The 23,511-nt window shown below is 41.2% G+C and overlaps 1 protein-coding gene across 1 annotated transcript in view; it reads right to left on the bottom strand.

Annotated features, from left to right (window-relative positions):
* Nucleotides 1-23,511, bottom strand: part of hectd1 (HECT domain containing 1) — a 57,003-nt gene that overhangs the window by 15,498 nt on the left and 17,994 nt on the right. Inside the window, exons 6-27 of the mRNA XM_057858526.1 lie at nucleotides 21,979-22,263; nucleotides 21,414-21,684; nucleotides 21,226-21,302; nucleotides 21,060-21,158; nucleotides 20,874-20,988; nucleotides 20,242-20,416; nucleotides 20,041-20,179; nucleotides 19,790-19,960; nucleotides 15,855-16,077; nucleotides 15,475-15,738; nucleotides 11,999-12,210; nucleotides 11,778-11,924; nucleotides 11,605-11,699; nucleotides 10,013-10,118; nucleotides 9,811-9,945; nucleotides 7,947-8,086; nucleotides 7,672-7,884; nucleotides 7,487-7,597; nucleotides 7,246-7,412; nucleotides 5,148-5,324; nucleotides 2,199-3,083; nucleotides 1,243-1,464 (exon numbers count right to left, since the gene is read on the bottom strand). Coding sequence (XP_057714509.1) covers nucleotides 1,243-1,464; nucleotides 2,199-3,083; nucleotides 5,148-5,324; nucleotides 7,246-7,412; nucleotides 7,487-7,597; nucleotides 7,672-7,884; nucleotides 7,947-8,086; nucleotides 9,811-9,945; nucleotides 10,013-10,118; nucleotides 11,605-11,699; nucleotides 11,778-11,924; nucleotides 11,999-12,210; nucleotides 15,475-15,738; nucleotides 15,855-16,077; nucleotides 19,790-19,960; nucleotides 20,041-20,179; nucleotides 20,242-20,416; nucleotides 20,874-20,988; nucleotides 21,060-21,158; nucleotides 21,226-21,302; nucleotides 21,414-21,684; nucleotides 21,979-22,263 — 4,429 coding nt within the window. The remainder of the gene's footprint in view (nucleotides 1-1,242; nucleotides 1,465-2,198; nucleotides 3,084-5,147; nucleotides 5,325-7,245; nucleotides 7,413-7,486; nucleotides 7,598-7,671; nucleotides 7,885-7,946; nucleotides 8,087-9,810; nucleotides 9,946-10,012; nucleotides 10,119-11,604; nucleotides 11,700-11,777; nucleotides 11,925-11,998; nucleotides 12,211-15,474; nucleotides 15,739-15,854; nucleotides 16,078-19,789; nucleotides 19,961-20,040; nucleotides 20,180-20,241; nucleotides 20,417-20,873; nucleotides 20,989-21,059; nucleotides 21,159-21,225; nucleotides 21,303-21,413; nucleotides 21,685-21,978; nucleotides 22,264-23,511) is intronic.

Raw genomic sequence — 23,511 nt, 5'->3', positions numbered from 1 at the left:
AAAAATGTAAAAATGAATTTTTGGAGACCAGTGTTGTTTTTGGCAGCCTTTTTAACTTTGTTTTTTTAGTCTTAGACTTTTGGATGATAATACTTACTGTATAGTCATATTTCAGTCATTTCAAAATGTGTTTATCTTCGTCTAGTTTTAGTTGACAAAATCTCATACAAATTTTATCTAGTTATAGTCGACAGTTACTCAATGTTTGCGTCATTAAATTCAAAAGTTTTAGTCCAAAAATAAAAGGTTTTTAATAATTTCAAATGAACATAGACACAAGAGCACTAATTTTAGGACAACACCAACTTGGTGATGATAATACACACTCAGCAGGAAAAGCAGTACATCTGATCATTTTCAATTAAACCCACCTGGAAGCCACAAACTGTTATGGGGGAGCTTTTGAAAATCACCTATCACTCAACCTCAAAATAAAATTCCAATTTCTCACCATTTTTCTGAGATCTCATTATCTTTGTGTTTAAACACTGGAAGACATTAGTAAACAGCGTTTGATTAAAAAAAAAAAAAAAATCTTACCCATTTATGTTTGTGCATTTTCAATTTGAAATGACGCAGATTTTTGGATTAAAATTAAAAGTGAAATGTTATCCGACTCATGCGGAAAAGATAATCAGTGGACTGATTGATCATTATTAATCGATACAATTTTTTAGGAGCTCCAATACCAATACCTGGGTGTGTGATATTGTCCGATGCCTTTAGTGTAATGTTAATAATGTTTTTTTAAAACATTTTTCTTTTTTTAATACTAACTTAACGCATAATCACTTGAATGTAAAGTAATTGCTGTCATTTTCTGCCACTGAGGGAACTAGACGTCGAATCCATTTGAAGTTCATTAACTGACATAGCCCGCTTCAAATGGATTGGACATCTACTAGTGATGAACTCATTTCAATTCATGGTACAAGCATGAAAAGGCCTTTCATCACCCCCTACCAAAATGGCCTTATGGCAGCCATGTTGGTAGGGGCTACGTTCCCTTAAAAAACAATACAATGAAATTAAAATAAATTCAAAACTAGCTTATTTCTCAAATGATTTTTAAAATGTCATCAATGTTAAAGCATCCGATATTTCCTCATTGGCGGCACTAGACATCCAATACATTTGAAGGCAGCGAATGAACGAAATTAATCACTGGCTACAGCAATAATGCATTATTTCATTTGTGTGTGTTTTTTTTTTTTTTGAGTCCATTTTTTGTTTCTCACTAACCGTAGAGCGAAAACTCCGCCTCTTGGCCCGTGTCGCTCTCGCTGGACGTGGACGTGAGGCTGGCGGTCAAAGTGTTGCTTAGCATCTGCCCCACTGACAGGCCGGTGGTTGCCGTGGCTACGTTGTTGCTGCTGGTGACGATGGAGGTGGACATGGTGACGGTGGAGGTGGTGCCGGTGGTGGTGAGGTTGGGGAAACTCTGGGCGCCCATGAGGGGGGACGCTGGAACAAACATGAGAGCCGTTAGGATTTACTTTTCATTTAAACCCGGCACTAAAACCTTTTTCCGTATTGTATTATTATTATTATTATTATTATTAATATCATAATATTATTCCATATTATATATTCCAAATTAGGGACGTTCCGATCGCATATTTTTGCACCAGAGTCCGAGTCACCTGATTTTGAGAATCTGCCGATACAGAATCCTAATCCGATGTTGATAATTTTTTTATTATTTTTTTTATTTTTATTTTTTTATTCAAAAATCGCACATCCGCAGATCAAGATGACAATGTTCAGGCACAATATCCTTTTTTAAATTAAAAACCCTATCCTTTTCACCCAAAAACGGCGCGATGGCCCGATTTCCGATCAGATAAGGGACATCTCTATACCATATATTATCCAACTCATTGGCCGTAACTGACGATGATAGACATCCAATCCGTTTGGAATGGGAGAGGCTGGTAGCGATCATTCGAAAATAATTGGTCAAACATGTCAAAATAAAATTAGGGAAATTGAGTTTTAACAATATGAATGGATTGGACGTCCATTAATGTTAATGGTACTGAAATATGATCATTCAATGTTAGATATCCCAGTTCAAATAGATTTGACACTGTGCATGGCAGTGAATGAGTAAGTTTTTTTTTTTTTGAACCCCAATTTTTGACCTTTAATTTGATAGCGCAGTATTTTTGAGCGTCTAGTGAAATGTCGCGACTTACTGGCAGTGCTCATGACGCGTCCCAGGGTGTTGGTGTTGTTGTCGCTGCTGCTGCGGCTCAGATTCATGTTGTTGGTGGCGTTGGTGCGCGACATGTTGGGCGCCCGGCGCACGAAGGACTCCATGAGGCTGGCTTCGCGCGACGACAGGTTGGGTACGCTGGCGCTGGAGCTCATGGGCGCACCGGCCGCCAGCAGCGAGCTGACCGAGAGGCGGGCATTGGCGGCCGAGCACAGGGGCCGCTGAGAAGGTGCGTCCTTGCCGGGGGACTCTGAGACCGAGCTGACGTCGGGCGAGCTCACGCTGACCAGTCCCATGGAGATCGCTGCCGCTGGGTCGGCTGACGAGTCTTTAGAAGCGTCCGAGGGGGCATCCGTGGGGGCTCTGGCCTCCGCGGCTTCCTGCCGCCGGCCCTCGGATCCGGCCCCGCCTGCCGCGGCGCCACCCGACCCGCAGCCCCGCTCCGAAAGGAGGCCCTCGGCCCGCTTGTCCGATCGCCCCCCGGTGGGCGGCCCGAGGGAGGAGCCTGGGCTGATGTCTGAGGAGGACGCCGCGCTGCACACGGAGCTGTTGCTGCCCTTGCGGCCAGTCGAGCCAGTCCCGCTTAGCGATGAGGCCCCGCCCTTGTCCGGACAGTTATTTTTCACCAGACTGCTCCAGGAGGACGGCGTGGACACGGCGCCGCCTCCGCTGGCCGGCGGGGTCGGGGAGGGTCCCAGCGCGGCAAAGGCGGGGCCTGAAACAGCGGATGAGACAGGTTTGGGTGACGGCGCTGAGGCAGCCGACTCAGGGTCGTACCCTGGAGCAAGCTTGAGGTCAAACTTCCCTTCGGCGCCCATACGGTAAGAGTTTGAGCCGCCGGCATCCCAGGTTACATCAATCCAGCCTGGATGGACAGAGACATAGGAGGACACGCACGCGTGGATGTCAGAGACCCGGCAGAGACGGACGGCCAGAGAGAGAAAAGGAGAAAGACCAGAGCGAAAACAAAAAACAGAAAGGGGAGGACGCAGCCGACACGTGGCCCCGCAACCGGACCTCGGTGTGGCCCTTTAAGAGCCCCCCTATGGCGGCTCTGGTCACATCTCAACGGTTTAGACAAATTTGTGTTTCGGTACCATTGACGGCGATAGACATCCAATCCAATTATTCAAATGCTGCCAGACCTTCCCAGCCCAATTGAATTGGATGTCTATTGCCATCAATCGCAGCCAATGAGTCTCAATTGCAAATTAGGGTTCCCACGATTAATCAAATATTTTAAGACATTTGTTGACCTAAAAATTGTCCAAATACTTTCAAGGTTTTTAGTAGATTAATTTTAAATTAAAAAAAAAAAAAAAAAAAAAAAAAAAAAAAATTAATTCATTTCGTCCTTTTTCAAATATAAAAAAGGAAAGTCTAATTTTAGGAAAAAGCATTAAATAGTTTTTATATCATTTGATCTTTAAGTTTTTTTAAGAAAATTAAACAAGATTTTTTAAAATATTTGAAATACAAAATGATTTTTTCTTAATTTGTTAATTAAAAAGTGTAAAAGTATTTGTATGCATTTTAATTTTCAATACGCTTCATTTGTAAAAGAAAAAATCATTTTACATTGAGTGTTTTTCCTTTTTTTAACTAGAAAAAAATAGTCTCAATTGTGCAGCGCTTCATTAAAGCAGATGATAATTAAAACGACATAGAAAATGGAAATATCACAGTAACATTATTCATACTGTACTTTGTATAATTAATTTTCAAATATTTTTAATTAAAAGCAACAAAAATGTTTAAAACAAAAATATTTTTTAATTAAAAAAACTAAACGCTCTTTTTAATTTAGATTAATTTTTTTAAAGAAAAACAAAATCTTCTTTCAGTCTATTTTTTCAGTTTATATTAAAATAAAAATTATAATGAACAGTCCATATTGTCTGATTTCCGCAGTGCTCGATGTAAGTAAATGATTATAATTAGTCAAAACCAGACATTTACAAACATCTGCCTTTGCATTGGGAAAAAAGGAGAGTAATAGTACAGTAAATTAAATGATTTATGATGACCTGATAAGTTGATTCATGGCAAAAGATTACTGGTCCGCTATCAAAGTTATGGTTTGTGGCAACCCTACTGCAAACCGCTTGACCCCTTGATCCTTGAATTTACATTTAACATATATACATAAAAAAAAAATTGTTGAAATACATAACTACACAAAAATAGAAATTTAAAAAAATTCAATTGAAAAATCTAAAAATGGGAAAATCCTAACTATCAAAATAAGCCAAAAACAAACTATAGAAAATTAAAATTAAAAAATATTACGCTTTTCTTTGAAAATGTAAAAATTAAAATGGAGGAATTTCGAAAATGAATTCCTTTTTTCCCCCCACATTTTTTAAAATAATCTGTATTCATTTTAATCTTTGTTTTTATATTTGTTAACCCTATGTGGCCATTCATATTATTTTAACATTTCATTTTTTTCTGTCTGAACAAACCCCATCGACAATATAAGTATGATAAAAATTGATGAAAAATTCTATTTAAAATTTTTTAGCTTGTTCAGAGGGACCATGAAAGGAAGAATTTTTTGCTGTCAATTCTTAGTGGTTCTTGAATGAAAGGGTTCAATTTTAGCGCTATTTTTTCACCTGAAGTAGTTTTGCATGAATATTTTAATGTACTTTATGTACATTTGTTCAATATAAATCCAGGCATGTCGGGGTTAATCAACAAGTGGCTCGAACACCATATCGGTCCGGTGGCGAGAAACGTGAACAAACAAAGCGGAGGACATTTCATATCATCATGGTTCATGACATCATTGACCGAGGAAGGGAGCCTGCAGGAGACGAGAAGAGCGGGCAATGCAAAATTGGCTCGTTATGATCACGTCGGCAGCTTATTTTTTTTTGTTTTTGGTGCTTTGTAACTCCCTGTTTTTCATCCGGGTTGGTCTTACCGTTGTGGGCCTCTCCTGTGACTGTGCCCTCACCGGCCGGGTTCCCGTCCTGGTCGCGCCATTTCCAGTCGATGCCGCGCACCACCCGTGCCCCTGGCACTATGTACTTCATCACCTGAGAACGAAATAGGCGGCGCTGGCGACGCAGGTTGGCCTCGGCCTCTTTCACAGCTTTGCCTGTGGAGTGTGAAGAAATGTTAGCTTCATGGTAATTGACCATAAAGACACCATTTGACACACGAACAAAAAATGCAGTATTGAACTCCAAAACCATGACTATTTACACATTTTCAGCCACTAGATAAAAATGCAATGTCCTATATTAACCCTTTTTCAGGCACTCATTTAACCCACTGGCTACAATTAACGGTGCGAGTCAATTAACGGTGAGAGTCAAAATGGACTGGCCGTCTAGCGCCGTCAATGGCATTGAAATACTAACACTGTGGGCAACAACAACATAAAAATGTAAGTAAACTGCGTAGTAGGTACTCTTCATTTACCAATAATCTATTATTTTGTACGAAACACTGATCAGTTTGGCAAAAAAATGAATCACTTTTGATCATTGTAAATTCTTGTCCCAGAAAAAACATTGTCATGAACAGTTTTTGATCAAAATGTACCATTTTAGACCAAAATTATCTAATTTGGTCAATGTTTGGGTAAAAAATAATTCAATTTTGACCAAAAAACCACCGCCTTCCTAGTCGAAATGGATTGAACGTCTAGCGCCATCAACGGCATTGAAACATTATCATTTTGGGCAAAATTATAAAATTCATAATTTTGTATGGTAAAAACGTATAGGTAAATGCCCTATTTGAGTACTCTTCATAATGTACCATAAATTAAATCATTTCATACTAAAAATGAACCCATTAGAAAAAACAAAAAAATGTAAATATTAAAGAGGAAGTTCAGAATTTTTTAAATTAGGCTTTATTTTCGAGTTAGCTGGGGTTTAATTAGTCGGTGGAGTTGGTTTCAACAATTTCCGTGCAGTTTGTAAGTTATTTGTTCTTTTCATGGCTCTGCAGTCGCTAAACTAGCGCGAGTCAATGGGGTTTGCTAGCATGCCCATAAAAATAATAAATAGATAAATAGTATTAACAGATCGAGAGTTACTTCTGTAACTGGGGTTCTATGAATTCCGGATGAGCACACATAGATATCCAGGTGCTAAGCACTGCCCTCTGGCGGTCACGAGGAATGAAATAGAACTAACTTTTCAAACGAAGCCATGTCATGGTCAAAGAGTAAATAGTACAGTGTAACAGGGTGACTGATTTGGGGGATGGGGGGGTCCCTTTCACCCCCCCCCCCCCCCCAAAAAAAAAATTCAGCAGCAAAAAAACTGATGTGATGTCACTTCATCCTGCTTGCCTAGACAGCCTGTTCCCTGAAGAGCTGCTGGATTACAAATGTTGCTGTTCATACAACAATTATTGACATGTAATGCTAAGTTTTAATAACTATATCCTAAAAACATAGCCAACATTATTAATTGCATGGGTCATCGGTGATTCTCATGTGTGCATATTTTGTTTTTTATCGGTATGCTAGCAAACCTAATTGCTAGCTTAGCCACTCCCGAGTCCTGATATTAACACTTAAACTTCAAAACAACTTCAAATTAAATTGTGAAGGTAATTGAAAAAAGTGACATTAATCTGATGAATCGATAAATCATTTAATTAATCGTCCGACTAATCAATTATGAAAATAATCGTTAGTTGCAGTCCTAATTGAGGACCAGCAATTTATCTGGTTGGACCAAAATTGAACAATTGTTGACCAAAAATAAACCACTGCTGCCCCAACAACAACACATTTTGACCAAAAATTCCACCATTTTAGAAAAAAATGAACTACTGTACTTTGAAACAAAAATCATTTTAATGTTCATACGTGACGTCCGGCCCAAATGAATCGGACATCTAGCAACCCGTCAATGGCACTAAAAGATGAGTATTCACAGTAATTAGTTTAAATTAATAATCATTGTCAATATTTTCTTTTGCAAAAATGAGCCATGAAAGCATTAATCAGTAATCTAAGTAAATATGATTAGAAATGTGACTATGATTGCACTTACCTAGTTGGTCCTCGCACACAGCGGTGACGGTGCCGTAAAGCTCTAGGCCCGACAAGGACAGGTAGTGCGTCTGGGCGCTGGCGTTCTTGCCCATCTGTTTGATTCGGATGTGTCTCCAGCCCTGCTTTTCGTCTTTGGATGGGTCCAGAGGCCACGTGGCCGTCGACCTGCAACGCGGATATCCGCAAATTGGTCATCGGAAGATCTCGTAACGTCGACAGCGCAGATGGATAAAACCTACCCCGGTTCATTAAGGCTGCAGTCGTCCACGTGAGTGTACAACGTGCTCCAGTTCTGACCATCTTTGGACACCTGGAACACCCAGTTCCTCAAAGCGGAGCGCCCGTATCCCCTGAACCCAAAGATGGTACAAGTGAGTGCGTCGGCAGGCATACGTTCATTTAGACTGAGCCGAAAACAGTCTACCTGGCGTGTCTCAACGTATAGGCCGAGGGGACGACCCATAGGCCCAAGTCGACGGCGAACCAAGCGTTCTTTTCGTCATTGGTGTGACAGTTCAGAGCGGAGCTGTCTCGACTGAGGATGTCCTCAAGGCGTCCGTAAGGCAGGTTGCGCCCCTCCGACGAGGTCACCACCACTAGGCCGTACGCGGCCGGGTTAACCCACTCGTAGGCCGTCCTGAAGGCGGACAATCGGTCAGATCGAGGTGCACAGCTCGAGCAGTGACAGAGCGGACTTACTTGGCGTTGGTTCCGACCCAGTAGATGATGCCGTTCTCGTCAAAATCGTGTTGGTGTCTGAAGGTGAATGTCTGACCTTCCCTCAACTTCCTGACGAAGACGAAGGAGGAGCGCTCAAAGTCATACCACTGCTTCGCAACCTGCAGGGAAATGGAAATGAGAATCTTCTGACCCTCTGTAGCGTAAATGACTATTTTTGGTCATTTAACTCATTAGCTACCATTGACAGTGATAGACGCAAAATCCATTTTGACTGCGCATACCGGCTGTGAATGTGCATGTAAAAATTATTTTTTTATAAATAAATAAAAATATATATTTTACTGGCAGTATGGCCCGGCATTGCTCAGGTTTGTGTAATGTGAACGCAATACAACCAAATGGCAAAACACACATTCCTTAGAGATGCAGCTGTGATAGTAATAGTAAAAGTGCACCATAAAGTAGATAATGCGCAATCGCTTTTCCATCACTGTGTACAGTATGAATATCCCACCAAAATGAATCCCTTAGTAATATTCCGTTTTTTTTTTTTTGTTTTTTTTTTTTTTTAAATCCAGCGTCTTGTTGTGGAGTACTCAAAATCACAACGTATCGTTTAAATTTGTACATGAAAGCGTAAAGTTTAAAAGCCAACTGTGACATTGCAATCGCAAGAGACGTGTTTTTTGCCAAAAAAAAACGGTGTCGCCTCCACAATCAGGGATTGTTCATGTTAATTTTTTAGGTTTCGAATTGAGGTGCACGATAATTATCGGTCTGATAATAGGAATTATGACGTCATCCCAATAAATCTCATAACATTATTTATCGGCCCGATAATATTTTTGGCATGTTATCGGCGGATTGGGATGTGTGCGTTTGTTTCCACTCCTGTTTTGCCAGTATGCAAAGTTTTGTTAATCTTCTAGAGACCGTATTTTTCCATCACTGAGTGATAAACCTTACTATGGCAATTAGCAAATGTTTGCATTTTACAGTGTTATGTTTACAAGTTCTTGAGAGGCCTTTTGGTTATTAACAGGCTTGCTGTCCTATAATTGCCTGGTTAAGAAAGTTGTTTTATGGACCAAGACCGCAAAAACCTCCTCTCCTGTTACACCAAATGTTCCTGACAAAGCACAATACCTGTTGGGTTTATGTTATAGTTCAGTGCTCATTTTCAGTGGAACACATTGTCAATGATATTGACTGATTGATTGTGATTGACTCAAATTTATTTGAAAAAATAAATATAGGCACTCTTCTTTGTTTTGTTTATTATAATAATGTTCATGTCAACATGAAAATTCTGGTGAGGTCAAAGGCAAATCTATGCTGAATCCACCACTAGTATTTTTGACATACATGTATTCAAAAACTCTATACATATTATCGGTTATCATATCGGTATCGGCCTTGAGGAGCAGGAAGTTATCAATATCGGTATCAGTTTCAAAAAATGGATATCATGCACCCCTAATTTAGCATGAATTTTCCGCACTAAATGGAGGCCTACAACGATCAAACCCATCTTAGAACACTCGCAGATGCTTATACAGGTAGCTTAAGCTTGAATTTTTATTTATTTATTTTTTAAAGTACATTTTTGGTCCAAAGTGTTTTTTGTTAAAAATTATTCATTTTAGGGAAAAAGTAAATGGAACGCACAGACATTCATTTACACATTTTTACTGTACAAAATAGTTCTTTTTTTGTTGTTGCTCGAAATGATGTTTCAGTGCCATTGACGGCGCAAGATGTCCAAACCATTTTGACTGGGATGGGCGACCCCTCCTGGTGGAAATGGATTGGACATCCAGCATCGTCAATGACAGCAAATGAGTTCAACAAATGACCTAATAAGAGTTGACAGCACACTGACCATCTTAAGCAAGTACTGCTCCAAAGACTCTACGGTGGCCAGTGGTTCCATCTTCAACATTCGGCCCGTCCGATCAATCAGCGCCGTCTCGCCCGGCGCTCGTTCCAGGCGGAAGCGGAGCCTCCTCGTCAGGATCTGAAAAGAAATCGGCAGTGGTTAGATAAAATGATGGCGGCGGCGCCAATACCCGAGCGGGACCCACCTGCAGGTTGTAGGAGGAACCTGGCGTGTCGTAAAGGTGCAAAGGGAGACGTTCGATGGATTCCAGGACAGCAATCAGTTTTCGGATTAAGGCAACAGCTGGTCGGCTGAGGGGAAAAACAAAAGAGACGGCAATGTTGGCCACTTTCAGTCACACTACAGCTGCCTCGATTAATCAACCAAATTGCTGTCATTTTTGGACTATTAGCTGCACCCTCCAAATTTTTCAAGAAAACAGCATTTGTTAATACTTAAAAAGGATTTTAAAAAAAGTAGTTTACACCACAATAATTTCGGTCAAAAACTATTTTGGCAGTCAATGAATCGTTTGAGGCGTTGTTACCCTTAGATTTGTCCCCAAATTTTAAAAAAAAATTTTAACTCATAGGCTACAATTGACAAAGATATTCTGATATTCTTCATTGTTCATCGCTTTTTATCCCTCCTCAAAAAATTTGAATTGCCCCAAAATCAACAGGAAGTGAACCAGAAATGCCCTGAATAAACAAGAAATAATTCAAAACGTTTAGCAAGTTTTGCCCCCACCCCATTATCTCCATATAAAAAGAGGTAAAATATTTTTAAATGTTTCGTAATATTTAAATTGATTTTCAACTCAATAAATTTTCAAATTTGGTGGTGATCATTTTTCACAAAAAATGCACGAAACGCTTTCCTCCGATTCCTCCAAAAATCAACATAAAGTGTCCCAAAAATGATTAAAAACGTTCAGGAAGTGACTCCATATTGCCCCGAATTACACAAAAAAAAAATACCCAAACTAAGCAGAAGGTGACCTATAAATACCCTTAAGTAAACAAGAAAGTGATCCACAATTAACTCATTGCCTGCCATTGACAGCTATGGACATATAATTCATTTAATCTGGGAGGACTTGCCGTAAATGTCAGTCTTTCAGTGCCATTGACAGCACAAAACGTCCAATTCGTTTTGACTTGGCAAACGTTCATTCGCCCCCTCCCAGTCAAAATGTGCCATCCATGGCAGCCAATGAGTTAAGAAGGAAGTGACCGGAAAACCACCCAAAATTAATAGGACCAAAATTTTACAGGAAGTGACCCAAAATAATTAAGATTTTCACACTAATGTTAGCCTGGTGTAAGGAGCGGTACACAGCAAGCGCAAAACGGGAGGAGCCATGTAGCCTGACGTAGGCAGATGCTGTCAGGAGGTACCATGTAGCTTAGCAAGGAGAGGTATGAGAGTCATTTTTCGAGTGTAACAGAGCTTGCGAAAGTTTAAAAAAGTGCATTTATCAGTGTTTCGTCAGCCGTGATTCGTGTATATCAGTATTCCGAAACAGCCTAATAGCACAGATATAAGTATGCCTGCTCCGCTGCTATTGGATGAGTTGTTGACATAAGCGCGGTGGCACTGTGAAAATAGAACAAGTCTCAATTTGGTGCCCCGCCCCTCGGCAAAAATTCACTCAAGACTTTCCGTACCATCCAGAACGACCGCCGCCATGCACTTTCGCCGAGAAGTACCCTCGTAATGAATGGGTTGCCGCCAAACCCTTCACATCAGTCTGCGGCTAATTTGAAACGACCATAAGACAGAACCATTTCTTACCTTTCGTCGTCTTCATTCTCGCTGAAAGCCGCTTTGAAAACATTGATCCTCTCCATTAAAGGCTTACAATCGTGTTTCAGGTCCAGATCCACACTCTAAATATGAACAACACAACAGAGATCTCAATGAGGTGTTGGGGTCCGTGCAACTGAGGACAGCGTGCCAAGACTAACGTTGTTGAGGACGGTGAAAAGCGCCTGAACCAGGCCGCTGCTGCACATCTCGTAGGGGGAAATGGTGTTCTCATCTTTGAGCACCACGATCAGGTTTTCCAGAGCCGTCTTCATCAGGTCCCTCCACGTGTTCTCGCCTTCCATGTACTGACAAACAGTCGCACGCGCCCGATTGGTGACATTTCCATTTGGATGATCCAGTAAGAACGTCACGTACATACCTGTCTGTTGGTGTGCAGCTCCCAGGAGGCTTCCAGCTGCGTGGAGATGTTCCTCAGGGTGACTACAACGCCCCTGGGCATGCTCTCCACCGCTTTGAAGTGGTCGTCATAGAGCTCCCTGGCCATGCTCTTCACTTTCTGCTTGGTTTTCTCCAGCTTGGACTTGAGCTTGCGGCCCCGCTTGCCTGTCCAGCCCGTCACGAACTCAGAGCCTAGGAATGTGATGAGAACCGGGAGCAAATTACGGCAGGGCGTCCCACTATTTTACTGGTAAGATATACATATGCGAATTACGGATGTCCCGATGCAGGTTTTTTACTTCAAATCCGACCGTTTCAAATATGTTTTGCTGATGCCAAAGTTTTTGAAATAGTAAAAATAACGCAACCAGTAAACGATGAATAATATTTTCTGAATTAAAATGACCCATGCTGGTGCCTCCTCAAGATATTACCATCATTATTTAAGTATAGTAGTAACTATACAGTTAGTATATAAGTAGTCCCACTCAACAGTCATGTCTGCCAACTGGTTTGATCTACAATAGCTGAAAAGCGCGATGGTTCTGAAAGCAATTGTGATACTGGATAGCGTCTAATCATGTGACTTAATCAGATAGTCCAAAACTAGACTTATCGGGTGTCGTTATCGATACAGCGTATCGGTATCATATTGGACATTACTGATGTGATAATGTTGTGGCATTTGTTAGTGTGTTGCCAATTCATGCCAATGATGGTGCCAACCAAAATTCACCAAAAAATTGCCTCAAACAGAATCGGACGTGACACTGAATTGCCCCAAAATCAACAGGAAGCAACCCAAAATCAACACAAAATAACTGCCCCAAACTGAACAAGAACTGGCCAAAAATTAAAAAAGTCGTGGTGCAACGATTAACTCGAGTAATTCAATTAGAAAAAAGATTCGAATTAAAATATACTGCTTCGAATTTACATTTAATTAAAGTGTCGTTGTAATGGTTTGTTTTGAAAGTGTTTGCATTCAGCTATATTGATTTGATATATATATATTAGAGCAGGGCGGTAAACCGAAAATTTACCGCCGAAAATTTACTGTTACCGAAATTCTTCACGATGACCGACATAATTTTAACCATGTCGGTAAATTCTGTAATTTAATAAAAGAAGAAAATATAGTCTTTTCATCCCGCTTTGACTCTGTGTTGTTCGGCTATGTTCATTCCCCTTTAAGAAAGCAGACAGTGTGCTTACGTTTGGAGTCACATGGTTTTCAGGAAGCCAATCAAACAGAAGCCCGGTAGGCTAACGCTAGCTGCTAACGCTAGCGGCTAACGCTACAAGTAAACGGGATGAAGTCGGGCTTAAGTTAGCTTCGCCAAACTTTCACCCGACATTAAGTAAACTCTTGACGGGTTCCAGATACGGATGGAAAAACCGAGGCTTTCTGAAACAATGAACCACTTTTAAGACAATTGCCCTAAATTGAATCACTGTTTGACACACTGCAAGAGCCCCATCTACTGGATAAACAGTGCACGTTTCTTTTTAAAAGTAAAGTTGCCAAATTGCCTCAGCATTACATATCTTCAATAGAATTAAGTGGATGTCATCTATTTCAACCAGGAGATCGTGTCGTCATTAAGTGTGATTTACACAATTAAAGTTGACCTCTTTAAGCCTGTGTCATTGCTTTTGTCTGTGAAGATGTGTTCAAAGCAGTATTTGTAATACACAACAGTGCTAGTCTTGTAAGTGGCTCGTCCTAGATGACAGGGAGTAACTATGTATTGTTTATTTTTTGTAAAAAATACAGTACAGTAAGCACAGTGCTTGGGAACAGGAATTTTATTGCATACTGTAAGGATTTCCAAAATCATAAGATGTAAATAATTGAGCCGAATAAAAGAAAGGAAAGGTTTGTGAAACATTTTATTTTTTAATTAAGTATCATTTCTGGGGGGCGGGTGGATGTGTCGTATTTGTATCTATTCTAAATATCTAAACGTATGCCACTATCTAGTGTATAACAATGCGGAATGAATTTAATGAAATTCAAGTGATGATATTTTTCCAAGTCATGCAAGCTGTTATAAATGTTCACACAAGAATTCTTATTGTTTACAAGATTTTTTTAATACTTAATGTTTAGACTGCATGTGCAATTGTTAAATTGAAAGCTGGTAAATAAATTTAACGAGAAACTGTTAATTTGTATTCCATGCATTGATTCAAATTTTCAAATTATATAACAGTTTGCTTGGGCGAATTTATCGTCATTTATCGTTATCGAGGTAAATCTGCTCAATTTATCGTGATACGTACTTAAGGCCATATCGCCCAGCCCTAATATATATGGTACTGTGCAAAAGTTTTAGGCAGGTGTCCTGCCTAAAACTTTTGCACAGTACTGTATATATTAATAAATGCTTTTTAAGCACTTCAAATGTAATAATTATGATCAGTTTTAAACATAACTGTCCCACTGAATCATTTTAAAACAAGAATAAAGTACTGTAGTAGAAAAATGCTTGGCTTTATTAAATGCTTCTGTTTACCTAACATGGCTGTGACCCTTGGAGTGACATGTAGAAATTACAAACTCCTCATAATCACTTCTGGCGTTTATTTTATACGTCTCGAACGTCTCCACATTCTCCCCCCACAGACACACACACACACATTCATTCCAGCCCGCGCTTCCTTGCAGAAACTGTTTAACAAGTTAAACGATGATTGACAAGATTGCTGCCCGGCTTCTTTGGCCAGATCAAAGCCATCGTTAACTTCAATAAGCAAGTGCCCCAGTGACAGAGCTGGGAAAGGGGGTGAGGGAGGCTGTGCTAGCCAAATGGATTGGGGGAAAAAAAATATATATATATCGCACGTCCTTGCGATGCGACTATCGCGCATGCGCACATCGCGATGGCGATGTTTAAACGATATATCGTTCAGGCTTACTAAAAAGTGAATCTGATTTGGCCCAAAATCAACAAGTAACGGCCCAAAATCAACAAGAGGTCTCTAGAAATCAACAGGAAGTGGCTAAGAATTGCTTTAAAAAAAAATCACTACATTCATCATTATTCTAACTGATTCAATATAATTCCTGTCCATCCAACATTACTCCATTGAATTCATTCTGACGGCTCATCTGAAGACTGCCATGACTTGATATCAACCAAAAACATCCCTCTTGTTTGACAGAAAGCAGCAATGGTTTACCTTTTAATTTGTTGTTCAAAATTTACTTCATCCTCCTGTAGTAGTAGTCACCTTTATTTTACCAGGTAAAATCAGTTGAAAGCAGCTTCTCAATATACCATGATGACCATTTGTGATTAAACTTGTTTCAGTTTTGAAAGTTTTCAGTACAGATTTTTAAAACTATCAGTAAACATTCGAGCAAAGAAAAAAAAAATCGCAACCGAAAATATCGTAATATAATCGAGATCAGGCAATATGGGGGAGAGGTAATGTTGAAATCTTTCTCACCTAAAGAAGTCTCAGCGGTGAAGGAGTGTTTGGTTCCCCGGTTAGACTCGAAGACGAAGCCCGGCAGATCCTCCTTCAGGATGGTGGCCTGCTGACCGTCCGAGTTATGGATAGCGATCTCGCCGTCCTTTAGGCACGTCAAGGACCAGTTGCCCACGGTCAGCTTGGTGGGCCCCAAGCCGGATAGTATGGGCTGGCTAGACGTGACGGGTTTGACTTGACTCCTGGCGCGTTGAAGCTTCTCCAGGAACTCGCTTCGTGATTCTATTAATGGAGGAGATGCAGAGAGGCTTTTAAAAAAAAAAAAAAAAAAAAAAACAACAACAAAAAACCTCAGTTGTTTTTTTTTTGTTTTTTTGTTTTTTTTGCAGGTGTGTTACCAGAGCTGTCGGAGCCGCCCTCGGGGCTGCCACTGGAGTACATGGTTGCCAGTTTTCCATCCAGGATGAAGCGAAACCAGCCGTTGGAGCCATTGGACAGCTCTAGGGCGGCGGCGTCCGACCAGATGTACAGGCAATCCCGTCCTCTGATAATGGACCAGTCCCGCCAGTGGTAGGGTTTTCCTTGCAGGATCTCACGGGCATCTTCCTGGGCTTCCTCCTCCTTTGCCAATGTTAACATTAGATTAGAGCAGGGCGGTAAACCGAAAATTTACCGTCACCGAAATTCTTAACGATGACCGACGTAATTTTGACCATGTCGGTAAATTCGGTAAATTAATAAAACAAGAAAATAGTCTTTTCATCCCGCTTTGATTCTGTGTTGTTCGTCTATGTTCATTCCCCTTTAAGAAAGCAGTGAATGTGCTTACGTAGGGAGTCACGTGATCATCAGGAAGCCAATCAAACAAAAGCCCGGTAAGCTAACGCTAGCAGCTAACGCTACAAGCAAAACGTGATGGAGTGTGGCTTAAGGGAGGTTCACCAAACTTTCAACCGACACAGGGATTCCCCTATATTCAACAGATTGTGGCGCACCGCCACACTAAAATGAAAGCCGCCACGCCTGGCAAATGAGATGTATTTTATTTATTTATTTAAATAAAAAAAAAATTTTAAGGCCGCTTCAAACTAGCGGCAGCCGAGTGGGAGGAGTTCAGCGGACACCTATTCATTGTGTATTGTAGCCTAATGTTCGTAACTATGCAGGCCCCCCCTTAAGAGACGCAAGGGGAACGAGTAGGAAGAATGGGAGAACGAGCGAGATAGCGAGAGATAGCGGTCGCATGTCGTAGCAGCCCGCTGTTATTTTGTTATTGTTTTTCTTTATTATTGTTACCACAATAAAGTGGGTAAGCAAATACAGACTTCTCTCCTTCTTGCCCATATCCGGGGCATTACAATAATTTGGATCGGACTTTTCGGCGAAAGTGAGCGGTGGACGGCCGTCTTGGACGGAAAGCAAACTTTGACTAACTTGCGCTGAGAGACTGCGGAGAGGCGGGGCCCAAAATAAAGCCTTGCTCTATTTTCAGAGCGTTGGTCACAGTAAACGATTTATCAGTTCAAGCAGAGTAAAATGATACATATTCACGGTACAAGAACGTCGTTTCTGGTTCCATCGATTGGTAAGAAAAGGCTGTTTGTACGAGTGACGTGTGGGCGCTCCCGTCAGGGGGGACATTTCACGTGGAGTGGCTATTTTTCGGCACAACACCGGCGCGCCAACTTCAGACAATTACGGCTGACGAAACTTTGATAAATGCGCCCCCCCACCCAAATTTCGCGAGCTCTGGGACACTCGAAAAATGACTCTCATACCTCTCCTTGCTAAGTTAATGGTACCTCGACGTGCCTTTGTGTGGAAATTTGGTTTACGAACAACGGGGAAAAAACTATTCACCTTCTCACGGAATCAAGTAAAACTCTTTACACGGCTATTAGAATTCCCCCAGTGCTCTAAATGGGTCAGTTGACAGAAGGACTGTTATTGTTGTGGTAATGTAGTACTTATGAGGGTCAAATAAAAGGAAAAAGGAGGACTACGACGGTGGTCTGCAACCCGTGGCTCTCGGGCCGCATGCGGCTCTTTATTGATGCTTCGGAGCTTTTTTTTTTTTTTTTTTTTTTTTTAATGGAAAAAGATGGGGGAGGGAAATATATTTTTTTGTTTTAATAGGATTTCTAGGAGGACAAACATGACACAAACATTCTTTCAATTCATTAATATTGTAATGAAGTTAAACTTGTGGTGGCATAGTACAACAGAGTAGTCACGTGGTGCGTCATTCTCTATAGGATCCACTGCAGGGAAAATAAACATTTAATCATGAAGGCTAATTACGTATTTCTAGCCAACTTAGTCATTTCTATAGTAGGCTAATATAGCTAGTATCGATAATTATAAGGCTTGTACAAGGCTTTTAATTTTTTGTGGCTCCAGACATACTGTATCAGTTTTTTTTTTGTTTTTTTGGGGGTCAAATATGGCTCTTTCAACAGTTTGGGTTGCCAACCCTGAGTCACTACGAGATGTAAGTCGTACTATTGCCACGAGAAAAAAAGTCGCATTAGTACATCGGGTAACGTAGCTGTAATCAGCTACGCATTTTACATACATGTACTGTAGCTGAGAGGTACAACATTAGCCTGGCTAATGAAATATTTCAAATATATCTTTGTTATGGTTCTTCTTGGGGGAAAAAATGAAGAAAAAAAAATTCGCTGTGGCACGACATGGTGAGGCTGTCCGACTCCGATGCAGCCCACCACCACAGCTTCAAAAAATCCTAGGGGAAACACTGCGACATTTAGTAGACTCTTGGTGGCATCCAGACGGGCTTTCACCCGCTGTCCTCCTTTGTTCTCACGATTTCCGGAGATGGTGCTTTCAGTGCTTTCTACTGGTAGCCAGGCTAACGCTAGCTAGCGGCTAACGCTACAAATGAACATTATGGAGTCGGATAGAGGCTCTAACCTTGTCGAAACGGCTGAACTTAATGAGTGGATTGGGCACGGACTGCATCTAGCAATTACTATGTGGCGTTGTTTTGTATCTGTCTGTGTGTGTGATTCCTCTGATAGCTTTTGTGATGGTAAAGAATTCTGCATAAAGTACAATCCAACGGCGAAACTTATAATGACCGAGAAATGGCCCCAGCTATTTTTATTGTGCGTGCATTTATGAAAAAATGCACTGGGGGGGAAAAAAACCCTTAAACCATAAAGTAAACACTTGTATTTAATAATTATATCACAGCAGCCATTAACAATAAGTTGTCTTTTTGAAGTGTACTGTTCAAGCTGCAAGTCATTTGTGTTACAATGACATGTTTGCACAGGCATATTGATTTTGACAATGTACATTGTTCAAGTCATACACGCTGTTATAAATGTTCATACTTGAATTCTTATTGCTTACAATACATTTTTATAAACTTAATGTTTAGACTGCATGTACAATTGTTAAATACAGTATATCAAATTGAATGCTGGTAAATAAATCAACAAGAAATAGTTAATCTGTATTTCATGCATTGATTCAGATTTTCAAATTATATAACAGTCCGCTTGGGCGAATTTATCGTCATTTATCGTTATCGAGATAAATCTGCTCAATTTATCGTGATACATGTTTAAGGCCATATCGCCCAGCCCTACATTAGATTTGTATTTTTTCTTCTGGCCAAGATGCACCCTCCCACCAATGAGTTTATCAATGGTAGACGTCCAATCCATTTGGAGTGGGAAGATGGCATCGAATGAACCTTCGTTGATTCGCTGCCAGCCCTGGATTGGACGTCCAATGCCGCCATTGTTTTGCTTTCTTTGTATTTGTAAGAAATCCGTAGGAAGCATCCTGATTTTTTTGTAAATATGTGTAAATAGGCTATTGCAGTACTCTAATCTGCAAAAAATGAACGCACGGTTCAGTTTTGTATACAGATACATTTGATTGCAAAAGTATCTTTGCACCAGAAATTTGTCATCCAGGTATAATTTGATATGCATTACTCTTGATAGTAATGGAGAATATTTTTTTAATGTTCCTTGTTAAATCATTGGCTACCATTGACGGAGCTTAATGTCCAATCCTTTTGAAGTCATTCAAATTTTAGTTTTTAAAAGCACCAAGATTGGATGTCTATCACGTTAATGGCACTGAAAGAGTTCATACATAAATTGAATTAGGGTTTTTATTTTATTCATGCATGATCAAAAATGGTATTGAGTATTTTTTTTCAGGATCGATAGTATTGAAAATTTTTGTATCGCGACAACAGTATTCAAGAGTCTCAAAGTATTCAGACAATTTTCAGGTCAAAAATCTCTCTAAGTCACCAGTGATACCCAACATCTATCAGATTTGGACGCACCTTCTCGGGTTTAACCTCGTCCTCGTTCTCATCATCAGACGTTGGTCCAGCCAGCGTGGACACCTTGTTGGTGACGCCCAGGCGGGCCAGCTGATCCAGGAAGACGTCTCCTCCTTTGTCCACCAGATCTCGGATGATCTGCAGGGCCAGGAGGTGACCCTCATCGTCGTCCTGAGTGTGGACCGAACGGGTTATTGAGGAGCAGCTTACAGTATGTGTCAGGTAGTCCCGCTAGCAAATGTAAAGCGTACCTCCTGGTCCAACACAGTGGCGCTGATTTCTACTAGAACTGTGGGCAGGTTGTGGCCCACCTCGCTGTCGCAGACCTCCTTAAGAAGCAGCTCACTGCTGTAGTGGACCATTTTCCGGATCAGAGCTAGACTGGCTTTCCTAGAGATTAACAAAGATGTGAGGGGACACCGGCTGAGGCACATTGGTGCATGTGAGGTTACCTGATGGAAGGCAGCATGGTTTGCTGAAAGGTTTGTGCAAAAACGGGTAGAAGTCTCTTCAGGTAGATGGGTGCCATTTCAGGGTCTCCTTTGGGTTCGCCGCCTTCGTCCTCCTCTTTGTTAACGTCTTTCTTCTTCTTATCGTCGCTCTTGTTCACCGGACACATCCAGTCACCTGAAACGTAGTGTCAGTACTGCGGTCACGATACTAAAATTTTCCACCCGAAAAAATACTCCATAACATTTTTTATACCAAATCAATATATTTTTCTTTTTAAAGAGAGAAAAAAAAACTGGCATGAAGTATGAAAACATCTACATACACGAGTAAACTTCTGTGTTTCTTCTGAAAATATCACAACAATTGGCCCGTTTCTGATCTTGTGAACATATTTTCCTGTGGTGACTCAAGTAGTGGTCTCAAACTTGTGGTCTGGGGGCCAATTGAGGCCCATGGGACATTTTTTGGGCCCCCCTACCTGATATGTTATATTTTTTGTGGTGTCCACAAACCAGGTCTAATTTCGACTCCCCCCAAAAATTTAACATTCATTTGGCTCATTTGTGACTAGAAGCAAATTAAAAAAAAAAAAAAAAAAAAAAACTTTTAGGCATACAAGCATGAGACTGACCAGGGGACTGCAGTATGGCCACCACTTCACTGTGCCCTCGTTCCCTGGCCTTGTCCAGGGGAGTCTTTCCGTCTTCGTCCCTGAGGTCGGGATTGGCGCCGTGACGCAGAAGTGTCTGCGTGCGCACACCCAAAAAGATCATTTAGATGACAGCTGTTGACCGCCACCCTCCATCGCTTGCATTACCTTAGCAACTTGTGGCCGCCCGAAACAGGCAGCGTAGTGCAGGGAAGAGGACCTCTGCCCTCGGTTGACATCGGCGCCGCGTTCACATAAGAACTCCACCTGGATTGAAAACGGGGAATGTCAACAGTCGGTGAGAATTTGGGCGTGCTTGAGCTCAAATTTTTACCATTTCCTGCGTTCCGAAAGCAGATGCCCAGTTGAGGAGAGTCTGACCCACATCGTCCATGAAGTTCACTTCGAAGGCTGCGAAAGTTTATAAATCAGAGGTCATTCACAACATCTGCCCATTTCTATTGCGACCCAACGCTACTATTCAAGTTGAACAGTTATATGAAAACGGAGCTGTTAACTTACCCCCAGTGTCGATGGCGTCTATGAGCGCGTCTGTGTCTTTGCTTCGTATACAGTCGATGAGCTGTCGGTGGGATCGTTCTCCCGAGCTGTCCAAGCGCCGCAGGCAGGGGATGCGGCTGGAGGAGCCTGCCGTGGACTTGGGAAGTGCCTTGCGGCCCTCGAAGAGCAGAACCAGCAGCAGGTCCACCAGACGCATTGTGTCCAGCACGCAGCGCTCGTCCCCACCCAGGGCGCACTCCATGGAGTTGGGCAACGCTGAGCGAAGCAGATCCTAGTAGGGCGCAGACGCAAGATGGCAGTCGTTTGATTTTGTTAGCATTACAAGAGACAGAGACAGTGGAGACAGAAAAAGATAGAACAGAGCCTAAATGAGAGACAGTGACAAAGATAAGAGGATAAGGTGGAACAAGGGAGACAAGTCACATGGCAGAGAGATAGCGAGACAATATAGTGACAGAGTGAGGCTGGAGATGAAAAAGAATGAAAGGATAGAAAGAAAAGAGAAAAAGAAAAAAAGAAAAGCGAGAGAATACGACAGGGAGGTTTGTGGGCGGACGCAACGTACGTGCGTTACAAGCGGCGAACCCCTGCAGAGGGTGGAGAGCAGGCTGACGATGGTGGACACTTGGTTGCTGAGCTTGGAGTCGGGGGCGGAGGGGGTGGCGCCGGCAGACGCGCGGCCAGGTTTGCAAGCCGATGAGGGGCCCGCTGCTGCTCCACCACCGGCCGCCGCCATGCGTGACAGCAGCTCCTCTGTCAGACCGTGTTTGGCCAGGGGTGCCGGATCCACGCCGCGCCGCGTGAAGCGGTCGGCCAGCGAGGCAAAGCAGCGCAAGGCGCCGTCTGACACCTGAACACCAAATGGGCAAACTCCTTAACTCCTTGATGCCCGAATTTTCATTTAACTTATCCGCTGCCATTGGCTGCATTAGACGTCCAGTCATGGTTTTATCAACTAGTTTATCACGTGTAGACGACCATTCCATGGGAAGCAGGAGGACATTTGTTCATTCGCTGCCAACAACTTCCCACAGATTGGAGTTCTACCACCATCAACGGCAGCTGATGAGTGAACAAATATATATTGGAGGAATGCATAAGTACATGAAAAACAGCATTGATAAAAAAAAAAATAAGAGGAAATTACATTGAAAAAAATACCACTAAAGATGAGAAAATTATAAAAAAAAAAAAATAATAATTTTTTTTTAAATCACAAGATTAAAAAAAAGTTAATTTCGACACGTAATTAAAAAAAATATGATTTAAAATGAGGAATATACAATATATAGATGTTAAAAAAATGAAAAACAATATTAAAAAAAAGTTGTTGTTTTTTTATTGTCTAAATTTAAAAAGTAATATACAGTGGTACCTCTACATAAGAATTTAATTCGTTCCAGGACCTGGGTTGTGAATCGAAATGGTTGTATGTCGGGCAGGATATTCTTATAAGAATACATTATAACTCGATTAATTGGTGTCACAGCCCAAAAATATACGCTAAACCTTTCATATACACAGCAGGTACAATTACAAATAGCAATTACACATAGTAAAACAATAAAATAAATAAATACAAATCGGAAAAATAAAAATAATTATAATAATCTAACGAATCAGGTTCTAATGTGATGGCTGTGTTTTGCATGCTCTTCCAGAACAGACTGACGAGAGAGTGAGCGAGGTGCGTTAATTTTTACTTTCACTTTACATGTTCTGTTGTTGGCGTCTGCCACAGCGGACCGTAGCCATGTTGTGTTGCACAAGTTCTGAATTAAATTATTAAAAACCTGACGAAGCTAGCTTCGTAAAGTCGAAATCACGCAAGTTGTGTACGTCATAACCCGGGGACTACCTGTACTTATGCTTTAGCTTATGCTTTTTGATGTATAGTTGTTCAATGTAAATTCAGGCATCAATGGGTTATTGTTATTTAATAAATTAACTCAATGACTGCAATCCACATCAAATAAATTTGGACCGGGAGGGTTGGCAGTGTTGTGTAGTCCTCAACGAAACCAGATTGAGGTCAAACCTACTCTAAAAAAAATCTATCAAATTAGTTGCTGATTGATTAGTCCATTAATTGTGGCAG

Source organism: Corythoichthys intestinalis, chromosome 15, assembly GCF_030265065.1.
Source record: "Corythoichthys intestinalis isolate RoL2023-P3 chromosome 15, ASM3026506v1, whole genome shotgun sequence".
Lineage (NCBI taxonomy): Eukaryota > Metazoa > Chordata > Actinopteri > Syngnathiformes > Syngnathidae > Corythoichthys > Corythoichthys intestinalis.
The sequence above is the reverse complement of the archived record's forward strand: the minus strand, read 5'-3'. Positions and strand labels throughout refer to the sequence as shown.